General features: G+C 45.1%; 1 protein-coding gene across 2 annotated transcripts in view; it reads right to left on the bottom strand.

Annotated features, from left to right (window-relative positions):
* The window catches only part of ABHD2 (abhydrolase domain containing 2), a 108,815-nt gene that overhangs the window by 69,438 nt on the left and 15,990 nt on the right, over positions 1–23,387 (bottom strand). The window contains exons 2-3 of one of the 2 annotated variants that reach the window (XM_030931333.1): positions 16,799–16,898; positions 14,178–14,377 (exon numbers count right to left, since the gene is read on the bottom strand). In XM_030931333.1, coding sequence (XP_030787193.1) covers positions 14,178–14,371 — 194 coding nt within the window. In that variant the 5' untranslated portion in view covers positions 14,372–14,377; positions 16,799–16,898. The remainder of the gene's footprint in view (positions 1–14,177; positions 14,378–16,798; positions 16,899–23,387) is intronic. The other variant, XM_010378644.2, reaches the window with a different exon arrangement.

Raw genomic sequence — 23,387 nt, 5'->3', positions numbered from 1 at the left:
CTGATCTAGCTGATAATATTAAAATAAAAATAGCTACAATAATAGCAGCTATATTTACTGAACTCTTATACATGCCAAGTAGCCTATAAATCATCTCACATGCTGTTTTTTTTTTTGATCAGCATACTGAACCTATGAAATAAGTGCTATTATACCCATCTTACAAATAAGGAAATAGAAGCTCGGCAAGGTGAAGCCACTGGTCAGCAGGGGGCAGGGCTGGCATCTGAGCCGGGTTGGTCTCACTGCTGACCTGGGCTCTGGATTCCCCTCCAGGTTGCCAACTTCACTCTCTCACTTGGGTCCCTGGATTTACCCTCTCAATCTTAGAGGAAAAAGCTTCAATCAATTTGGCTTTCTCCTCCAGTTTCTATTTTTTCTCCTTCCTTATCTGGCGTTTGTTTCCTGACTAGCTTCTTTGGTTGCTATTGTGTTGACCTGTTTATTCACCTCACTCCTGAAAACACATTCTCAAAAATCCCTGATCCTTTCTGGCCAAGGTAGATGGCCTTTGGTCAGCCCTCATCCTTCCTGAGTTTCTGACACCCTCTTCTATGTTTTCCTCCTCTGGCTGCCATGACACTGGAGGCTCCTGGTTCTCCCCCTACCTTTCTTACTGCCTGTCTCTGGCTCTTCCTCCCACCCTAGCCATGGCCTGCCTCAGCCATCAGTCCTTAGTGTCTCTCTCTGCCCACTCCCATAACTTCCCCTACCTGTAGCTGATCTAGAATCTACACATCTGGTCTTGAGCTCCCACCTAAGTTCTAATGCCACAGTTGCTCATACCCCTGTGCACATCCTGTGGACAAGCCCCAGACTAAACAACTTTCCCTGAGAAAGCAGCTTCCCCATTTGACTTCCCTGTATCTGTCAATGACTCTATTCTCTCAACCACTCAGTAACCTCAGCATAATCTGTGATTCAGCCCTTTCCTCTGATGCCCAAGGCCATTCCATTATCCACCAATACCACTAATTCCACCTTAGAAGACCTCTGGAATTTGTCCCATCCTTCCCTTTCCTACCACCTACCACCAGTGCTCACAGGATCAAGCCCAAACTCTTCCTCTCTGGGAATTTGAGACTTCTCATGATCTGATCTCCTCTTCCTCCCCCCACAGACTCCAGGGCTCTCTGCTACAATCAAACAGCTCTCAGCTCACCAGATCGTGGCATAGGGACCTGGCGAAGAAGAAACTGTAGAGACCAGATCAGTGATGGGGCCCAAAGCCCATTACCAAACAAAATCAAAGGGCATAATAAGCAAAGGGCAGACTGGGTGACAGGGCCAAACGTGATGCAAGCAGCACCAAGATCATTTTTGGGAATTACAAAAGAGATAAAGTCTAGCCAAATGAAGATCCAAGAATAGAGTGGCTGTGGTCAGGGCAAAGCAGTGACAACGTAAATATGTGTCAATGGCAGCAAGGCCTCTATCACCTTCTTATCCTGCTGACTGGTTGGAAGGTCCACAGGACAAAAGGACAAAGGTAGACGGGTGAAAAGTGTTGTTGGCCTGGGCAGCAAAGCCAGTTTTCTGCCATGAGTGCTTGTTTAAACAATTGATTTTACTGTCATGCTCACACCAACATCTGTGCCTTCTCTCCTGTTGTCCCATCTATCCAAAGCCAACTAATCTTTTAGGATTATGGAAGACCTCATCAGTCAAGCCACCACAGGAATATCCCCTCTTTCTCTAAATTCCTTTATCACTTACCTGAATTACTCACTCTGTCAATCACATGTTCCTACCAAAAGACTCTACTAAAGTTAGTGTGTACTGACTCTATGAGAAGCAGCAACCACAGGGAAGACAGAAAATTTTTAAGACAGTCTCTGTCCTTAAGCCTCTCAGAATACAGTTGAGGTGCGATGAGAGATACATATGTGGAAACTTATTGTTTCCATCCCTGTCCTTAGGTAAGAGCCAATGAGACAGAGACAGGTAAAGTCAGGAGATGCCAGAAGAGCTACGATTTGAGAAGGCCTGAGGATTCTGATAGAGAGAGAAGGTGGAAATGTGAGAAAAAGTATTGTGTGTGATATAGGAGGGGCTGAGTATGGTGTACAGACGGTAAACAGACTGGAAGAGCAGGTTACTAAATATTACTACTTGACTAATTTTATATATATATATATATTATATATATATATATTCACTGAGAAGAATCTTCCTTTATTCAAATCCCAAGGAAGGAAAAGTCCATACTGCTGTGGCTTGGCAGGTTTCAACATTTTAAAAAGCATTTATGAGCCGGGCGCGGTGGCTCAAGCCTGTAATCCCAGCACTTTGGGAGGCCGAGGCGGGCGGATCACGAGGTCAGGAGATCGAGACCCTCCTGGCTAACACGGTGAAACCCCTCTCTACTAAAAATACAAAAAACTAGCCGGGCGCGGTGGCGGGCGCCTGTAGTCTCAGCTACTCGGAGGCTGAGGCGGGAGAATGGCGGGAACCCGGGAGGCGGAGCTTGCAGTGAGCCGAGGTCGTGCCACTGCACTCCAGCCTGGGCGACACAGCGAGACTCCGTCTCAAAAAAAAAAAAAAAAAAAAAAAAAAAAGCATTTATGGAGTGTCTCGCTTTACATCAGTAAGAAATTACTGTTCAAGCTTTTGTAATCTGGCTGAAAACATCCGTTCAGGGTCTTGCCAGTGGGAGAATTTGGTGCTACATACCACAGGACAGTCAGGTTGGTCATGGCAATGGCATTAGTACTCAGTGGAAGGGTGGAAAAACATAACCTGCTGTTTCTCACAAATCTCTCCCTTCCTGGGAGGCCACAGATGGTTCTGGATCAACCACTGACCTCCAGGCGGGGTTCCCAAATGTTTTGGATTACAGACTCTTACAACTGGCTAACTCAGAAATTAAGCCATGTGGCTTGATGCCATGCACGCACGCTGACCCTGAGCCCTCACTCTATGATTAGAAACTGACAGCAGGTAGAGTTAGGGTGGTTCACAAGCTGCCACAATGGCTGACTCATTTCCATGGCTCACCATGATACTACACTGCAGGCAGCTACCTCAGGCAGATGGAGGGCCTCTGAGGAGTACCCGGCCCTTGGTACCTGGTACAGGGCACTTCTCAGTCTGACTACTGACAGTCATGGGTAGCAACAGCAATGGCATCTCATCCAATCATGCGTAAAATCAAGTCTTCAAGGACTACAGCCTTCTGTATTAGTTATAGCTTTCTAAAATTTCACGGAGTGGTAGATTTCCTTATAAACTCAGGAAAATGCTTTCCTTAAGTAAACATTACACCATCTAATAAATTCTGACCCTAAAGCTCAGGCTCCCAAACAGACTCCATTTGCAGAGAAGTATTCTTGATGCTGCTGAAGAAGACTGGGCTTCTAAAGCCAGTCACTTCACTCACTGTTGCTTCAGACAAAGAAAAGTGTAAACAGCCATCAGCTCTTAACTCTCCACATCACTGCATGACACTGGCACTGACAGTTTAGGAAAAATTTTTATTTACCCTCCAGAATATATTTTCCAAGTCAGTTTACTGTCTTAATTTTATTTTACCAATAAAGTATATACTATTTTGTAGTACAAAGTGTGTTACCATAGTGAAGGAGAGCATGCTGAGAAGCAAGCAGATAAAAAGAACAGTCGAGATCAAAATGGGCAACCTCTGAATTCACAGGGTCAGTAAAACATGAGAGGCTGATAAAAGTTGGCTATCCTTAGAAATTTGAGACTTTCTAAAAAACAAGGTCCTTTTCCTACTCCTGGATAGTAGAGCAATTTTCAGTCAACCACACATCGAGAAGGAGTATGAAAGTAGATCTGATTCCATGTAAGTCCTGCAAAGCAAATGAGGTTTAAGCTAAAAGTTAAGGATGAATGGTGGACCAAGGTGAATTCTGAAGTCAAGTCTGGGAAGGGCTGACACAAGGGTGACTCAAAACAGGACCTTATACGTGGAGCCAAGGCCCACTTACCATCCACATGTGCTGGATTTGATACCACGTGATGGAATCAGTTGTAGCATATATTTCCTTTGCTTTTTTGGAGACATAGTAGGGCCCTGAAGAATAAACTCAGGTATGATGAATAGGGCAGTATAAGGGTCATACATTTTTGGAAACTGGAATTGGTTGTTTTAAAGAATGCTTGGCACATGAGAGATGAGCCTTTTTCCATCTGAACTAAATCAAGGGAGTCTTGACTGTTTTGGATTCTGAACCTTTTTTTAGATCTTTCAGGCTTCAGCAATTCCTATAAGAAGGAATAAAGTCTCTAAGAAGAAGCTACAATCTGTATCTAGGTTAGAGAATGTAGATGAATTCTGCAGCAGACTCAGACTTGGTTATCTTGATTCAATATAGGAGACCTCCAAGATGGCGGTACTTTTCTTCCCAGTGTGGCTGGCCCCTTGCATAAATGACCTGCTAGAGCAGAGACAGGGCAGGCAGGCAACATCCAAGATAGTGAGTAGTCGAGAGGGGGAAGAGCTCATCCCTGTTTGACCTGGAATTCCCCGGTATTAGCACTGACAGTCCCATGCCCCAGTCCTGAGCAAACAAAATGTGTGGTCAGCCAGGTAGTTAAAGAGTGTCCCAGGGTCAGCAGTTTAACTTTCTTACTTTGATAGTTTTGGTTTGGGCTATTTTGCCAGAAACATGAGCAATTTTAAGATGAAATGGCCTAAAAGTTTGACTTATTGAGGCTAGCCCTTAATACTTAGCCTCAATCAAGATGATTTTGAGTCTTCCATTTTTCAGTAATTTTCTAACAATATAAGTTTGCAAGTGAATATGCTCTGAAGGTCTGGTGGCTATAAAATAAGCACATCAGAACACTACAGTTCTGCCAATCACTTGTTAATAGTTTACCAGAAATATCCAAAGAAATATTTGCACAACTCTTTTTTTTTTCTGTCACCAGGCTGGAGTGCAGTGGCGCGATCTAGGCTCACTGCAACCTCTGCTTCCCGGGTTCAAGTGATTCTCCTGCCTCAGCCTCCCGAGTAGCTGGGACCACAGGGGTGAGGTGTGCCACCGTGCCACCATGCCCAGCTAATTTTTTTTTTTTTTTTGAGACAAAGTCTCACTCTTGTCCCCCAGGCTGGAGTGCAATGCTGTGATCTTCGTTCACTGCAACCTCCACCTCGCGGGATCAAGCGATTCTCCCGTCTCAGCCTCCTGAGTAGCTGGGATTACAGGTGCCTGCCACCATGCCCAGCTAATTTTTGTATTTCTAGTAGAGACAGAGTTTCACCATGTTGGCCAGGCTGGTCTCGAACTCCTGACCTCAGGTGATCCGCCTGCCTTGGCCTCCCAAAGTGCTAGGATTACAGGTGTGAGACACCGCACCCGACCCTAATTTTTGTATTTTTAGTAGAAACGGGGTTTCACCATGTTGGCCAGGATGGTCTCAATCTCTTGACCTCATGATCTACCCACTCTAGCCTCCCAAAGTGCTGGGATTACAGGTGTGAGCCACCATGCCCAGCCCGCATAACTCTTAAAACAGATAAAATCAGGTCAATGGAATTAAGGTTTTTGGCAATTAGGAATTTATCCTGTGAAAAGGACAAAGCTTTAGTGTTCAGCCAAGAAGGAAAGGATCTAAATCTGATGTGGAATGTCTGTGAGCAAGAGGGAATTAAGAGAAATTTAACTCGAAGATAATGAAATTCTTTTCAGCTTTAACTTGCTATAAATAAATAAGCTGTGCTGGCTCCAGAATTTTTTACCTAGGAGGGGCCTAGGGTGGCAATCTGACTGGAAGGGAGTGTGTGAAGTTGCATTTGCCTGATGCTTTAAGATTGAGAAAACACCATCTCAAAGCTCCTAACCCCAGCTTCTGCATTGGTACTGCCTCTGCAAAGAAACAGCTTTATAACAAGGAGGCAGAGAAGAAAATGGAAGGAGTGGCCGTTTCATATATGGAGTCCCGTGCTCTTTAGATCCAGAAAATAACTCCATATATTGCAGTATCAGAGAAATTTGAATTAGTGCTTTTCTGTAGTGTACTTCTAATTATTTGATACTTCCTTGGTACATGAGGACAAAAATAGCATATTTTGCACATCTATGACAAATATAGCGCTTGTACATACAGAACTGAGCTCTTATTTGGGGCAGACAAAAGAAAAATTGATATTTACTGTTAAGAAGTAAGTATGTACAACAATAGAGAGGGAGTTGGCACTATTTGAGAGAAAAATCAAAAGTAGATTTGCTCTGCTTTATTAGAAATAATTAGGGGCTGGGTGTGGTGGCTCACACCTGTAATCCCAGCACTTGGGAGGCTGAGGCTGAAGGATCGCTAGCCCAGGGGTTTGAGACCAGCCTGTGAACATGGTAAGACCTTGTCTCTACAAATATATTTTCAAAAATTAGCCAGGCATGGTGGTGTGGACCTTTGTTTCCAGACACTTGGGAGGCTGAGATGGGAGGATCTCTTGAGCCCAGCAGGTTGAGGCTGCAATGAGCCATGACTGTGCCGCTGTATTCCAGCCTGGGTAACAGAGTGAGACACTGTCTCAAAAAAAAAAAAAAAGAAAGTAAGAAAAAGAGAAATAATTAGGAAGCACATTTGTGAGGAAACTGATTTTTAAAAAGTGCCTCTAGAAAATTTCCGTAATTGAAAAGCTTGAAAAAATGATCTTTTAAAAATGCCCCCCCACCAATGAGTCTCAGAGAAGTAGATCCTCAAATGTTCATTAACCAAAACTGATGGATGACCAGTTGGCAGGAAACTAAAGGTTTGGACACATTATGATGAGAACGGCATTCCAACTGGATTCTCATTTGTACTCTTGTACTCCGGTGAGTGAAGAGAAAAAGGGAAAACCACAGACCGTAATGAATCCATTACGGTCTATGCAAGGGCCACAGGGATCCCCCCATTCTCTTATGACTACCTGAAGCAGCTTCCAGGAGGACACGTCCGGAGAGGGCACCATGGCATAGGAGAGCCAACTGCTATTTTTGGCTTGGTGTTAGTGGGTATGCCCCTCCCTCCTGAGTTTCAGGTGTCTCTCAAATCCACAGAGAACAATAATGTCCAGTTCTTACTAATACAGGTGGCAGCTGGTTGCAGAAGAAAGCGATTACATTTTCATCTCTAGGGAAGAAAGTACCCACACACATGTGGCTGTGGTCTTCATCACACTGCCTCTCTTCTCTGGACTCTGCAGGGGCTTCTAGATGTCTCCTGGATCCAGTGAAGAAAACTCAACTCTTTGTTTTTAGGCCTGTCTATTAGCTAAGCTCTCCATCACACTCCTCCTAAATGCCTTCAGCTTTAGCTGTAAGACAGCCCATACTGGCAAGCTTGCTAATGAGTGAAAACGCAGCAGCCCGGTTTCCCACAGGGGAGTATGTACATTTTAACAGCAGGCTTCCAGAGACAGGGCACCTGCTGCCTGTCTACTTTCCAACCAGGACCTGGTGAGGAAAACTTCAGCCAGGCCCAGAGGGAAGGGTGGGGGCTGTGAACTGCCATTATGCATATGCCTGGGGTTGTCCTGCCTTAATTTAAGACCATAAACAATCCATCTTCTTCCAGAAACAGGGTAGAGCCTTCGCAGATCAACAAAGCTCTGTCAGAGCTGAAGGCACACCTGATTCCCTGGAGCGCCACTGAACAAGCCGGAGACAGTGCAGTTTGTTTCTCCTGGGCAGGCACACACGGCATCTGCCAAAATGAGAACATCGTTCACTTATACCTGTTTATGGAAAACGAGATACAGGACGGCATTGTACCTGAGATTTGGAACCACCAGGAATCCTGTTCTGTCTCCCTATGTATGTGGCTCTTGATCTGGGGTATACATTCCAGTGATAAAGAAAAGAGACACAAATTCTCATAAAACAAGATGGAACATTTTAAATGGACACAGAAGTTATATGTTGGGGAAACATGGTAGGAAGATGGAAGAAGGGCTCATTTTGGCTAAAGAGGAGTAGGGGGGTAAGTTAGAGAATAGTAGCTCAGAATGTGTGCTATTTAAGGCAGGGCACAGAGGCTCACACCTGAAATCCCAGCGCTTTGGGAGGCCAAGATGGAAGGATGGCTTAAGGCCAGAAGTTTGAGACCAGACTGGGCAACATAATGAGACTCTGTCTCTATAACAATTTTTTAAAAATTAGCTGGGTATGGTAGTGCACACCTGTAGTCCCAGCTACTTGGGAGACTGAGGCAGGAAGACAGCTTGAGCTCGGGAGTTTGAGGTGACAGTGAGTTATGATTATACTACTGCACTCCAGCCTGGGCAACAGAGTGAGACTCCGTCCCTCAAAAGCAGAATTGATGCTATTTAAGTTTTCTTATAGGATAAGAGGCATTTTGTGCTGAGAAAAAAGAGGGGATTTGGGATAGTGGGGAGACAACAGCCCAAAGGTCAGGTACTTCACAGGCAATGAGAGAATGCTGTGAGTAATGAGGCTGGACGGGTAGGTTCATGCCTCGGCTGCTGGCCTGCTTGAGGAAGCCAACTCGAGTAGTATTATGACAGATGGGTGGGTCAGAGGCAGGGAGGTCATAGTACACTTTTGGACACACCCAAGGGACTGGTAATTACACAGCTGAATACATACACAAAAGCCCCTGAGCTATATACTTAAGATTTGTATATTTTACTGTATGTAAATGATAGCTTAAAAAAGTACTTTTTAAAAAAAAGCCAAAGGGAGACAGTGCCAGCCTGTCCAGGAGTACGGGGGCTGGGAATAGTCAGAAGAAGACAAACACACAGGAAAACCAGTCTCTTTACCCTGCAGTCAGGGACACTCTTCCAGGGTCCTTCCCCTAAAAAGACCACTCTGATGCTTGCTAACAAAAACCAGAATCAGAAGATGTCCGTGCTGAAGGGCACCATGGGAGACATACCTATTTCTTTTTTTTTTTTTTTGAGACGTAGTCTGGCTCTGTCGCCCAGGCTGGAGTGCAGTGGCCGGATCTCGGCTCACTGCAAGCTCCACCTCCCGGGTTCCCGCCATTCTCCTGCCTCAGCCTCCCAACTAGCTGGGACTACAGGCACCCGCCACCACGCCCGGCTAGTTTTTTGTATTTTTTAATAGAGACGGGGTTTCACCATGTTCGCCAGGATGGTCTCGATCTCCTGACCTCGTGATCCGCCCATCTCGGCCTCCCAAAGTGCTGGGATTACAGGCTTGAGCCACCGCGCCCGGCCAAGACATACCTATTTCATTTTACATAGAAGGAAACCAAGGACCAGAGGGGCTATCATTTTGTCCGGGGTTCTGTGGCCAGTTTAGAGGTAGAAGACCTAGGTTTGCATCCCAGTTCAAATTTCAATTCAAAGGTCTTTCTCTACCCAACTGTTGCCAGCAGCCATCAGGAAATTTGAATGAATGACAGAATTCTGAAGCTATAAAAAATCAAATGTGAGTAGATAGGTAGCAGCATGGGTGAATGTTCATGGCAACGTTCATCATGGTTTGGTGAAAGCAGGTTACCAAACAATATCTATCACCGTGATTTTGTGGGGGCAAGTATAAGCAGAAGGAAAACCACAGGGATGATCGCCCACATATTAATAGCACATTATCTCTGGGTAGAATTATAATTTTTTTTTCACGTGAGAGGTTTTCTGGTAAAAAAATCTGTTAGACAAATTCCAAAAGAGCTATAAAGCCAGGCACGGTGGCTCACGCCTGTAATCCCAGCACTTTGGAAGGCCAAGGCAGGTGGATCACAAGGTCAGGAGTTCAAGACCAACCTGACCAACAGGGTGAAACCCTGTCTCTACTAAAAATACAAAAATTAGTTGGGTATGGTGGCACATGCCTGTAATCCCAGCTACTCAGGAGGCTGAGGCAGGAGAATCGCTTGAACCTCCTTGAATCGGGAAGCAGAGGTTGTAGTGAGCCAAGATCGCGCCACTGTACTCCAGCCTGGGCGACAGAGTAAGATTCTGTCTGATAAAAGAAAAAAAAGGCCGGGCGCGGTGGCTCAAGCCTGTAATCCCAGCACTTTGGGAGGCCGAGACGGGCGGATCACAAGGTCAGGAGTTCGAGAACACGGTGAAACCCCGTCTCTACTAAAAAATACAAAAACTAGCCCGGCGAGGTGGTGGCGCCTGTAGTCCCAGCTACTCGGGAGGCTGAGGCAGGAGAATGGCGTAAAGCCAGAGGCGGAGCTTGCAGTGAGCTGAGATCCAGCCACTGCACTCCAGCCTGGGCGACAGAGCGATACTCCGTCTCAAAAAAAAAAAAAAAAAAGAGCTATAACATTTATCAGTAATTTTTGTGTGCTCTACCTTTTCTATTTAAAAAAATGAATATGCATTAAGGTTTTTATTCAGAAAAAAGATTTGTGTGACTATCCAGATTTTTGTCATAATTCTGAACTGGGCGTCTGCTTGTTTCACTAAAAGTAAACACTTCGTGAGAACAAAAAATGAATCACTAGGTAAATATTGATCTGTTTCTAAGTGAACAAGAGACATAACATCCCACTGAAGCAAAGTTTTCCTCCAGACATTAAAAGATTCATTCATAATGTATCTTTGGGTATTTCATCTTAAAACAGATTTTCGAATTGACTTTAATGCTGAGAGGGGAAAACAGTAATCCCTGCTCCTTAAGCATGCTTTCAATGTTCGCCTTTCATCAACTTTTTTTTCTATACCAGAACAGTAAGAGGACATATCCCGATTCCACACATATCATCATAACCAGCTACCCGCGGTCAGAATTACTGAATAATATTAACAGCTTGTTGTAAATCAGTTAACAGAATTTTCCAGTCTAGGCAAGTGCTTGTGAAGGCTGCAGACAGCCTTCCTTGTAGGAAAAAAATCTTCAAAGTCCCAGGAGAAGCACTTTCCCTCATAACAGACGTGTTTCCTGCCCTTAGCTTCCAACACGTGGGAGTTTGTTACAGACATGTGACACAGAAAAAGACCTTGGGGGACAGTAACTTCCAATGGTGTGACAGAAACAGAAAGAAGGTCAGATGGGAAACAAACGTCACCCAGGGACTGTCATCGGGGGCTGGCCTCTGCCTCAATTCTCTCACCTGTACCCAAGAAAAGTCCCTGTTCACTTCCCCACAGATAAGAAGGCAGCCAACCTGGTGTCACACTCCAGTTTGGGTTCAGTTTCCCTCTCTGCTACTCTCAGTTTCCTCATCCCTAAAATGAAAGGAAAAATGAATCCAATCTCAAGGTTGGTTAAGACTGAATGGCATAATGTCTATGAAAGGTACTCAATAAATTTCAAATGCAGTAGCAACGTGGACAAAAGAGAGTAGTAATGTGAAAACATTTTGGTGATATGAGACATGAACACAGGATACAGTGATTCCTACAATTAAAATCTAAAACAGAAATAAGGGGTGAGTTGAAGGATGGAGGGTCAATAAAGTAAATTTTGCCCTTTAGTCATTTGTCATGCTCGAGTCAGACTGCTCGGGTGTTTAGAATTTAGCTGCTTAAGCAATGCTCCAACATGCTCTGAGAGGGCTGGTCCTATCATCAAAGGCAGAGGCTTTGGAAGTAAATTGGTTCTGGAGAATTTGTCCCTTCACATACACCTTCAAACCATAGCTAACTCCTAAACGATCATCAGGTCTGCCTTTAACCTAGGCTGACCTCCACCCCTCCCTAGTTCAGGCTTCACCAGGAGAGAGGGTGGCAATCAGCCAATGACCAGGGAGCTCCATGCTGATGCCCCTGGTTCAGGCTGATGCTAATTTTCTAAACACAGCCACAAGGTCCGAGGAGATGGGGCTGGGGATGCACTTCCACCTCCTAAGGAGGTGGGTGGGAGCCATTTCAGTAGAGGTCACACCTTAGACTCATCAAGAAAATGTGCCAGGGAGGGAAAAAAGCAAAGAGAAACTGTTGGGCTTAATGTCTCTGGATTATTTTTAAAAGAAAAAAAAGAAAAGGAGGTAAAAACTGCCACAATCAGCTTTCTTTTACACTTTGAACAATTAGTGTGGAATCAAACCTTACATGATGCTTTTCTGGAGCCTGGGCAATAGCAGCTTTTGCATGGCTTCCTCCCTCTAATTACTCAGGAACCAATGCTGGGTGGAAATTTGCACTCATCTGCGCAGAAACTTGCAGGGTTTTAAATACTTTGGTTTTCAAGAGCTCTCTAAAAATGAGATGACCAAAGAACTGGGCCTAGCAGTCCTACCCAAACTGACAGCTGAAAGTGAGTGCAAATTTCAGTAGTCAGTCGAAATTATTGATCTAAATTAAGTATTAAAAAAAATTCAGGCCGAGCGCCGTGGCTCATGCTTGTAATCCCAGCACTTTTGAGGCAGGCGGATCACCTGAGGTCAGGAGTTCAAGACCAGCCTCGTCAACAAGGTGAAACCCCATCTCTACTAAAAAATACAAAAATCAGCTGGGCATGGCGGCACATGCCTGTAGTCCCAGCTACTGGGGAGGCTAAGGTAGGAGAATCACTTGAACCTGGGAGGTGGAGGTTACAGTGAGCTGAGATCATGCCACTGCACTCCAGCCCGGGGGACAGAGTGAGATTCTGTCTCAAAAACAAAACAAAAAAAAAAAAGAGGAAAGAAAGAAACATTCAAAATACAACTATGAAAAATACTGGATGATTTTCAAAACATATACCATGCATACCCTTTACAGAGCTGATTTTTAACTGCAAACACTGCATATAAGAACACCATGTCCTTGCTCTTGTGCCTGGCTGTGAAGCCTACTGTAATGAAAAGTCCCCTCAGCAGGGGCAGTTCCAAATTCAATATGATGACATTTATAGTGTCCACCACTATTAGGCAACATATCTCTTGACTTGGGGTCATGGCATCACTGTCACAACTATGAGAAAACGGCATAAGAATACCACACGTCAACACCCAAAACCCCCAAAGCCCATAATGGCAGCTGTTCACCCCTGGCCAACAGCATGTGAAAATTAACTAGACAACTACACAAAGCAGGGGCCCAAACTCTCAGATGTTGGTTGCCCATTTGTCTGCTCTTAGAAGAGAATCATCCACCCAGTGTCCCCAACAGCCAAGAGAGGGGATGAGAGGTGGTATCAGGATGCAGGGAAGAGCTTCTACCACCATCGGGTCTTAGCAACTGCATTAGTCATGTGCTGAAGGGACACACTTGAGGAAGACATCTCCCTGAGTAGCTGCAGTCTGAGAAGGCACAGGCAGAATGGAGTAAGCTTGAAGAAGCACAAAGCGAGTGAAGCAGCATGACAAGAAAGGAGAGGAATTCAGACCGACTGTGCACGAGGCTTGGCCTGAGCCCCAGAGGAAGACACAGTCATTCAGAAGACATCCACAGGGAAAAGGTGAACACTGCATCTCTTGAAAACAGTATGTGTGACACAGAGTGCAGATTCCCTTCATTTTACAACTATGGTTTCTTCTATCAGAAGCAGAGCCCTCCCCTGCTGTCTCCAAAATACAGATCTGGAGGCAGGTGCAGTGGCTCATGCCTGTAATCCCAGCACTTTGGGTGGCTGAGGTGGGCAGATCACTTGAGGTCAGGAGTTCGAAACCATCCTGGCCAACATGGCGAAACCCCGTCTCTACTAAAGAGCACACCTGTAATTCCAGCTACTCCAGAGGCTGAGACACCAGAATCGCTTAAACCCGGGAGGTGGAGGTTGCAGTGAGTCAAGATCATACCACTGTACTCCAGCCTGAGTGACTGAGCGGGACTCTATCTAAAAAAAAATACAGATCTGGGCTTCCATATGGAAACCTGGTTCGCTCAGACAAAGCACTCTCTTTAAGTGTATTCTCTTAGCTAATGCTTGGTACATTTTTCAACAAGGCAGATGAAGAGTACTCAACTATTGGATCTGTGCTTTTTTGCTTATTAATTATTTTGGGTGAGGATAGTTCCTCCATCCTAGAACTGGCAACAAAGCATTTGTTAAAGGACTAGAATACTATCCAACTTTTCCATATCTGCCTAAAAATGACTACTATTTTCTGCAAAGTCCCTGTCATGGATAATGACATCACACTGTGGAGGAAGGAATGTTTCAGGCAACAGAGATCTGATTCTCTCCTACCCTCCAGGATTCAAACACTAGACTGCAATCAGACTGTGGCTATTTTAACACCAGTGACGCCATATCCCATTGATGCCTTAAGGACACGACGGGATAAGATTCTTCTTTGAACATCACACAAAGCCAAATACATCAGCAGCTGAGCATACAGAGGGCATGAGGTCTACTCACTCTTTGGTCAGAAGAGGACAGGACTTGAGCAGAAACCGTGAGAGGCCCGAGTCCTGGAAGTAGAGGTCAGGTGGTGCTGTGGGGCTCTTCAGGTTCAAACACCGGACGATCACGTACAGCACAGCAGCCACTGCAGCCAGCTTCACTCCATCAAACACGGCTGGGAGCTCGGGGGTCTCCAGCATGGCATTCATCTTGATCTGGGGAGCAAAGGCACAGGTCTAGGTTTACAAGCACAGTGAGGACAGGTGATGCCCACCACCCTACAGATGCATGGTGGGCTAAGAGACACTGCCAGTGATGGTGTGCCACAGTTCAGATGTTTCCACAGGCTCCTGGCAGACAGACACCGCCAGCACCTTGCAGCTACTGATCAACTGGCCATAATCCAAATCACAAACAGTGTGAGCATGGATAAACTAGGTACTGTGTTTTCTTTTTATAATCTCACAAGCATTTCTAAGATGAGCAAATCAAAAAATCGAAAAATGCTAAGAACAGTGTCCTTTATCGGAGGGGTAAAAATAAGATCAGTCAAAGAGGCGGCAACAGGACCAGGAGTAGAACTTTGATTTTTGTTAACAGGTCATCCTTTTGGTTTTTTTTCCTCTCTGTAGACTTAACCTGAACCTGGTGCCCCAGGTGTGTGTTAAGTGTTGTGTTTACAGCCTTGAACAGAAACCCGGAAAGGACTGCTGGTGCCACCGGGTGGGGTTGTACTGCCTGCTGGCCTCACCCCTTTATTTGCAGAGCAGGCTGAGATAAAGCAACCTCAGTCTGACTCAGCCATCTGCTCCCCAGAGGCTCCCCAGTGCTGGAGTCTGAGTCAGACTCAGCCCAGGTCACAGCAATCCTGGCTCCTAAGGGTTTCAGGTGTGAGAGCTTGGCTAGTTCCCCGCCCCCCCCCCCCACCCCGCTGTGGAGGCTATCTGACTGTAGCCATTAGTCCAAAAGTAGGTTAAAAGTAAACCAAATTGACCACTAGGCCAAAATCTAAAACTGGAGTACAGACAATATATATGCTTATCTGTCCTTTCCCAAGCTTTCCCAATATTTCATCTTTTGAAGTAACTTCACCTAATATATAACACACGCCCCTCCAAACATATAAAACCAAACATCAACAATGACAAAAGCAACAGCAACAAAAATCCAGTATTTTCCTTGCTGCTAGGCAGAAAAACAGAACATCAGCTGTTACCTTAAAAATCAGGGAAACCACAAGCTAACAAAAGAGAAAATGGTAACTCTCACAGCCAAGGTAGCTATGGCAACAGCTTCCCCTGGAATGGTTTCAAGTAGCCTCTGCTAACAACAGTCATCATGAGAGCTCTGGTAGCCAGTGCCGGAGACAGGATAGGCAGAACAAAACAATCTCCACCAACTGTGTTTGGGGTATAACCAACCGAACTTTCCTAAGACCTACAGCAAGTCCAGAAAGGACTCAGAAACCTTTTCTAAACTCGAGGTCACTTTGGCAGACAATCTCTGGCAGGGATTCCCAATTCAATAATGAAAGGAAATAAAAGATCACAGCTCCGTAACTAGTCTTCCACCATCAGGGCAAGACAAGGATTTTTTAAAACTTACCTGACACAATTTCAAATCAAGGCTAGACCATGAATATAAAGTCAGCTACACTGAACTTCTGTGAGGAGACAGTTTTCTTAAAACTTAACTTCTGTGCTGGGCACCATGGCTCACGCCTGTAATCGTAGCACTTTGGGAGGCCAAGGTGGGTGGATCACTTGAGGTCAGGAGCTCCAGACCAGCCTGGCCAACAAGGTGAAATCCTGTCTCTACCAAAAATACAAAAATTAGCCAGGTGTGGTGGCACATGCCTGTAATCCCAGCTACTTGGGAGTCTGAGGCAGGAGGATCACTTGAATCCGGAAAGCATAGGTTGCAGTGAGCCAAGATCATGCCACTGCACTACAGCCTGGGGACAAGGGTGAAACTCCATCTCAAAAAAAAAAAAAACAAAAAAACAACTTAACTTCTGGTGACACTTCTCCTCACTCCTGGGGTCATATCCCCTGAAAGCTATCTATAAACCCCTAAAACAAGGATCCTTAACTTGGGGTCTGTGGGTTCCCTATGGGATCCTAGGGTCTAAGAGCCCCCTGAAATCATGTGAAAGTTTGTGCACATGAGCAGTTTTCTGGGGAGAAAGTTGGCAGCTTTAATCAGATTCTCTAAAAAGGGTCTGTGGCCTAAAAAAGTACACAGCACTGCACTAAGATGCCCAATAGGTTTAATCTGTGGCTCCCATTCCTCACCTTGTCCGAACCCGCCATGGATGCCAAACTAAGGCTAAACAAACGTCCAAGATGATGCAGCTTGTTAATATAGGCTTCTAAGTCTCCACATTCTATTAGAGGACCAAAACTAAAATCCACCAGAAATTCTCTGACTATATGCTGGTAATATGGAACTGAACTAGAAGTTCTTCCTCATCACCTTTGTTGGAAAGAGAACAGGGTAATGCAGCCAGTAGTTTCTTGTTGGTTTGGAGTGGACTTATTAAATTAAACAAATAAGTTCTTTCCTTCCCACTTCTACTCACTGCTTCCTAACATAAGGGGAGGAGAAGCAAAAATAAGAGTCTCAGCAACACATACCAATGTTACTTATTCTTCTCACTGCAAATATGAATTTTCCTTGAAGAGTTGTACAGTTGGGCTGATCAGGTCAGATCTCTTATTCAAACTAACCTAAAAGCTAAAAAGATTGGATGGTGATGTTTTAAAGTTGAAACGTAAGCACAGTCTAAGTTTCTCTGCATTTAAGTCTTTAGGGAAAAGACAACTTTGTTAATTAACATGTATGCCACACTCTTGAATGTTTGGCCTTTTTAACAAGCCTGCTGCGAGAAGGCTTTATGAATCCACCAAGACTGACAGGCTCTCTCTGGTTTCTAGGGCAAGTTTTCTGCTGTGTTCCTCATTCTGGCTAAAGCCAATTCACATTGCTTTGAAACTTTATCTCACAACATAATCTCCAGAAATGCCTAACAGGACAGGTAACATCTCTGTGTGACCAATGAAATCACTTAGCAAGGTTTGAGATCAAGACAGCACAGCCAGTCGACTCATTTGTTCTCTTCCAAACATACAGCAGGGACAGAAAAAAATATGAGCTGAGAAAAGTAACAGGGCACAGATGGGCTCAAAAACAAAGTACCAGAAACAGAACAGGGCCAAAAGCAATGGGTAGGGGATTGCATTGCTTGTAGGGTCTCAGTTCAGACTGGGGCCAGAGGCTGGCTGCTGAGAAGTGCCAGAAGCTAAAAGTGCTTGCTGTGAGATGGGGGACCTGAGCTGAGCCTACTGCAAGAATCTGCTAAAAGATCTATGGCTTCCAAAAAAGCAGAAGCAAAAAGAGAGAACATGGGGGAAACAGCCAATGTTTATGCAGCACTATCTACGTGCTAAGCTCTGTTCTTCAAATTTGACATATGCTAGCTCATTTAATCCTTCCCATACCCTATGAGGTAGATGCTATTATTACCCCATTTTATAGACAAGGTAATTTGAGGCATAGGAAGTTTAAGTTACTTGCCCAGTGTCATACAGCTGGTGGGTAGAAAAGCCAGCATTCATATCTGGCCCAAGAGATCCTCCTCTTAATCACCATGCTGTGCTACTTGAAGGCAGGTAAGTAGAGAGAGAGAGAGAGGCAAGCAAGAAAATGGATGGTGCAGGAGACACACACGAGACACCAGAGACTTGCCCAAAGTCAGACAGCTGTAAACAGCAGAGCTGGGATTCAAGCCCAATTTTTTTTTCTGATTCTACCACACCAAAATGACTTCAGAAGAAAATCAAAGCCAGTTGAAGGAAAGAATCAATTAACCTTCAGAACAGTCCTGCCTAACTTCCAATTATTATCTGTCCCTATTCTGAGACAAATTAGTCATAGAGGACCAGGCTGTGGTGAGGTAGGCCGGAAGAGCAAAGTCTTCAGCCACATCATAGGCCACCTGACCCCACAGGCTTAGCTGCCAAATGAAAAACAGGGCATGGACCAGATCAAAGATCCTAAACTGGCAGTCCACGGGGCAGTGTTGCATTCAGTTGGCATTTAAAAAACAAAATAAATGTATTCATTGCCATATTATTAACACCAGGAGATTTCAGATAAAAATCTAGATTTCTGATTTCTCTTGGAAATAAAATCAGAAGATTTGGCAACACAGGGCCAGCATTCTCACACCACAACAATGGACAGAGCTGAGCAGGGCTGCCCCCTTCAGACCCAGCAAGCTCTCTCCAGGTGGCCACAGTCCCCACTACTCCCTATTAGTGGGGTCCTCAACACTGACCCCTGGCCCGCTTTAATCATTTACAGTACCTGAATGGTCCCCGTAAGCATCTGAATATGCAATCTTTGGAGAAAAGCATCTAAGGTCCCGTCCCTTCTAGCCCTGAAAAGGTCTGTGTTGACTGAATATTTGAAAAATATACGATCAATATATATATAAATAAAAAATTCCTAGAAAAAATGATGGAAAGGCAAGAGTGGCAAAGCTGATAGGATAACAAGATGTAGTGCCTTTTATTTATTGATATTTTCATTGAGGTTTATTTATACCTTAACTCTTTCCACAAACTACTTGAGACAGCTTCAAGATAACACCCTTACTGAATCTATACACATAGCGAAGGATCTGGAAATGTGTAAGACTGCTAACTGCTTTCTGATAGTAAATGTCCCCTTCATCCTTAGTAGCAGAAACCTGGGAAATGTGCCCAGCTGAAAAAAACTACATACCCCCGCTCCCTTAGCTAGGTGAGTCCATGTAACTCAATTCTGGTCAGCTCTGGAGGGGTTGATCTAATTTCTGGGGAAGCTCCTTAGAGGGCAGGGAGTTCACCCTTTGTCTGCCCTCTTCCCTTCTTGCGTCCCTGGAATGCAGAAAATATGGCTGCAACTCTAACAGCTCTCTTGGGCCATGAAGTGACCTTGAGGTCTCTCTAGGAGCCCCATTAAGATGACAGCAGGGCAGAGAGACAGAAATCTGAATTGCCAAGCAATGCCAAGGATGACTGGCAACCATCAGAAGTAAGGAGAGAGGCGGGGAATAGTCTTGCCTTCAGAGCCTAAGGAAGGAACCAACCTTGCAACACCTGTTTTCAAACTTCTAGCTTCTAGAATGGTGAGAGAATATGCCCAAATTACCCCTCATGACTCAGGAGTTCCACGCTCCTGTCCTTAGTGGCTGAAGGGACTGTTTGCCACATCCTTCTGAAAGGCCCCTTGTTACTCAGACAAGCTCAATCAATTCAGATGATAGCTAACTGACATGAACACCCTCAGATGACTCGTTGACATAATACAAATTGCATTCTGTGAATAAAAACTTATTAGCTTGGCTTCTTTGCCTCTGTGATTCAGCTGTCAGAACCATCCTTTCCTTTCCTCTTAGCTATCAGCAAAGTGAGGGAGCTCAGAGGACACAGACATCTGGGGCAGGGGGAGATCTCTCTTCCTTGCCACCCAAAAGGACCTAACATAACAAGCTTGGATACTTATGGGTCCTAAGGCAAATACCTCTCAAGGAAAACCAAGCCAAACCCCTAAAGGATTTCCCTGTTCCAATTCCATCTGGTTGAAGATGTAAATTTCATTTAGGGTCCAGTCCTGCAGTGAGACAGCCAGTGCCAAATCCAGCTACAGTGTTTGTCCTGGGGCAAGTTCCTTAATCCCTCTGAACACCATCTATAAACTGAACATGTTAATACATAAAGAGCATTTTAAAACAATGCCTGGCATACAGTAGTACTGTATTCACTATTACCATCTCCACTATTAAACTTTCCTCCATTTTGCCTCAGCAAACAACCTAAGTTGACAGAAATGACCACAAAATATACTCCTTCCTAACTGACATACAGGTCTCATTAGCAGTGAACTCACTAGCTGATTGACTGCTTGGGCCTCCTCCAATGAGTTTAAAATTAATCCCAGGACATACTCTTGTTGATTCTTCTGAAATGGAACCATATCTTCTAAAATGGAACCATGTTAGACTTAATAAATCACTGGATAATAAGTGGTGATCATCATGTCCCATAAACAGTTCCAAGATGCATTGTTCTTGTTTTCTGTGCTAAAATGCATCCTTGGCAGTGCACAGCTGGAACCCCTCCTCCTGACACCACCCCGCTCCTGCTGAGGGGCTTCTCCTGCCCATGGAAAGGCTACCCATTCCTCCCTGCAGGTAAAAATCTCCTCTTGCCTAGCCTGGCTCTCCCAGGAAACTGTAATGCCCTGAGATAAAGCTTTGTTCCCGAAAGTACCCTGTGAGGGTGTCAGGAGAAGGATAGCAGAAGTCCACAGCACATTGCCCCAAAAACATGGTCTGTTTCCATCCCATGTCATCCTGATTTTTCAGCCTCTTTGGTGGCAACTTAGGTAAAAGTACAACCCCATCTTAACCTGATTACATCTGCAAAGACCCAATTTCCAAATAAGGTCACATTCACTGGTTTCAGATGGACATAAATTTTGGGGGGTCACTACTGAACTTGCTACACCAGATAAAAGTGGTCAACCTTAAATGTGGGCAACATGATACCCCTGGAGAGAAAGTAAGGAGGAAATGGGCCGCCTTCTCCCCACTTTATCTGCCATTTAACTAAAGAAGTCAGAGCCATCATAGGGTGAAAAAAGCCATTTTGCAGGGACAAGAACAAGCCCAGATGATTTGGGGGAGAAGGCCCAGCCATCCCCCTGAGTTGTGCCTTTGTGTCCTCTGAGTCACTGCCACGGGATAGGAGAGCCTCAGAGCACAGCCAGAAGGCTTCGGGAACTGCACAGCCTGGCAACTGGGCCCTGTTCTCACTCTGGGTAAGGTCTGATGAGATGAGTGAACACCTTAGCCAGCAGATCACCAGATCCACCTTTCAGCAAATCAGTGTTGGTCCTAGGCCCGCATGTCCTCCCACAGAGGGTTCTGTGGGACAGAGTCTTCGCGGTGCTCAAAAACTCTGGGTTTGTTTGTTTTTGAGATGGAGTTTCGCTCTTGTTGCCCAACCTGGAGTGCAATGGCACAATCTTGGGTCACTGCAACCTCTGCCTCCTGGGTTTAAGCCTCCGGAGGAGCTGGGATTACAGGCGGGTGCCACCATGCCTGGCTAGTTTTTTGTATTTTTAGTAGAAATGGGGTTTCACCATGTTAGCCAGGCTGGTCTCGAACTCCTGACCTCAGGTGATCTACCCGCCTCGGCCTCCCAAAGTGCTGGAACTACAGGCGTGAGCCACCGCACCTGGCCAATACTCTGGGTTTTAAAAGATCCCCTCTCGGCTGGGCACAGTGGCTTACACCTATAATCCTAGCCATTTGGGAGGCCAAGGAGGGCGGATTGTTTGAGCCCAGGAGTTCAAGGCTAGCCTGTGTGACCTGGAGAAACTCTGTCTCTATTGTTTGAAAGAAAAAAAAAAAAGACCTCCTCCCACCACCACCACCTCAAGCCAGAAGGGATGGGAAAGCCCTGGAAACAATAGGGCCAATCCTGTTTTCCAGAGATGCTGAGAAACACTGATTTTTGAACATTAACTAACTCAAGCCAGGGACTGCCCTGAAAGGGTGGGAGTGGGTTACCATAACAAGGAAGGATAAAGCCCCTGGTTGATCCAGTTCATCTCTTACAAATCAGGTCCTACAAGGTGAAGGGATCATCAAGTCACACACAATTTGGTAGAAGAGAACTGGAGGGATTGACAGATAAGTAAATGTATTTAAGGCAAGGTTGCCCTCTGTTGTATTCAAGATAAGACCTTGAAATTGTCTTTCTGTGCAAACCTACTCATGTGATAACAGTTTTATTTAGTCATATTTCTTCCACAAAGTCATAAGGTCACAGACTCAATCTGCTGGAATTTCAGAAAATAGTCTACAAGTTCTCAGGGGGAGTAAAGTTACCCAATGCAGGAAAACGTGAACCTCACAGTTACATGTCAGGAATGGCTACTAACCCATGAGCTTCCACAAAGAAAGTTACCAAACTGAAAATGTCTGAAGACTGAGTCACCAGTTAAACAGGAACATTTAATTGGGCACTTTTATGTGCCTTTACTAAAATACTGAATGGAAGCTGGCCTCTCCCACTAGCAAATAACCCTGCTGAAAGAATAGTACTGTCTACGAGAGAACGAATGGGTAAAGCACTTAGTAAAATCGCAGGCAAAATTGTTTTCTCTTCCACTGAGAAACCATGAATCCATACCTGAGAACAAACAAAAAAATCTTAAGCCAGGTATTTCCTCTAAGGAGATTCTAGATTTTCCAAGAGAACAGGCACTTGAATTGTGAGATTTATCCTAAACATATTTTTAAAAATCGATACCATAATTAAATTCTGTAATATCAAAACCAAAATTCCAGTTTACCAGAACCCAAGGAGCTCAAGTGCCTACTTCACTGGAATTTTTAAGAGAAGGATACAACCAAAGAAGAGGGCATCTCCAGATTGATTGTCCTGGGCACCATACAGATGCCACCCACTCTTCTATGTCTGGAAATAAGCTTCCAGAAGGAGGAAATGGAGATGGGGGTGGGAGGGCAAGACCCAGGGCCTGGCACAGCCGCTGCCTGAAGAACCACTCACCCCATGGAACTCCCTAAGGCAGGCAAAGAAGAAAGTTTCACCCAGACCTGCAACAGAAAAGGACGTACAGCTACTCTCAGTTAATGAGAAAATAAAAATAACTAGGACTCCTCGTTCCTGAGTGTTCTGGTTTACCAAGGCTCCCAGTGCCCCCAATGCCTGGCTAATACACACTGTAGGGCCCATAATGAGAGCATTAACACGTGCAGCCCATTATCACTCTGACAGTCTTGCATTTCACCATGGCAGGCATCTGTGAGGAAACCCAACCAATGACCAATGGGCCAAGCTCCTCTTCTTCCCTGCCAAAGGAGAGACTTGCTCGGCACACTCACCCCAGCTGGGCAAAGCTGAGGTCACTCGCCCATCCATCTCTTTCAGCTGTGTGGCTCTCTGATGCTGAATTCTGCCACCTGGGAGCAACAGTACCCCCCCCCCCCCCCCCCCCCACTCAGGGCTTGGCCACCAGACCCTGTTACACAGGGATAGACAGCAGGAAAAGCTCTGTGCTCCTTGCCCTCCAAGACCAAGAAAAGGTTCTGGGGGCAATAGCATATGGTGTGCACAGCATTTTGAAGCATGCTTTACTTATTTCTGT

This window comes from Rhinopithecus roxellana, chromosome 5, assembly GCF_007565055.1.
Source record: "Rhinopithecus roxellana isolate Shanxi Qingling chromosome 5, ASM756505v1, whole genome shotgun sequence".
In the NCBI taxonomy this organism is placed as follows: domain Eukaryota; kingdom Metazoa; phylum Chordata; class Mammalia; order Primates; family Cercopithecidae; genus Rhinopithecus; species Rhinopithecus roxellana.
The sequence above is the reverse complement of the archived record's forward strand: the minus strand, read 5'-3'. Positions and strand labels throughout refer to the sequence as shown.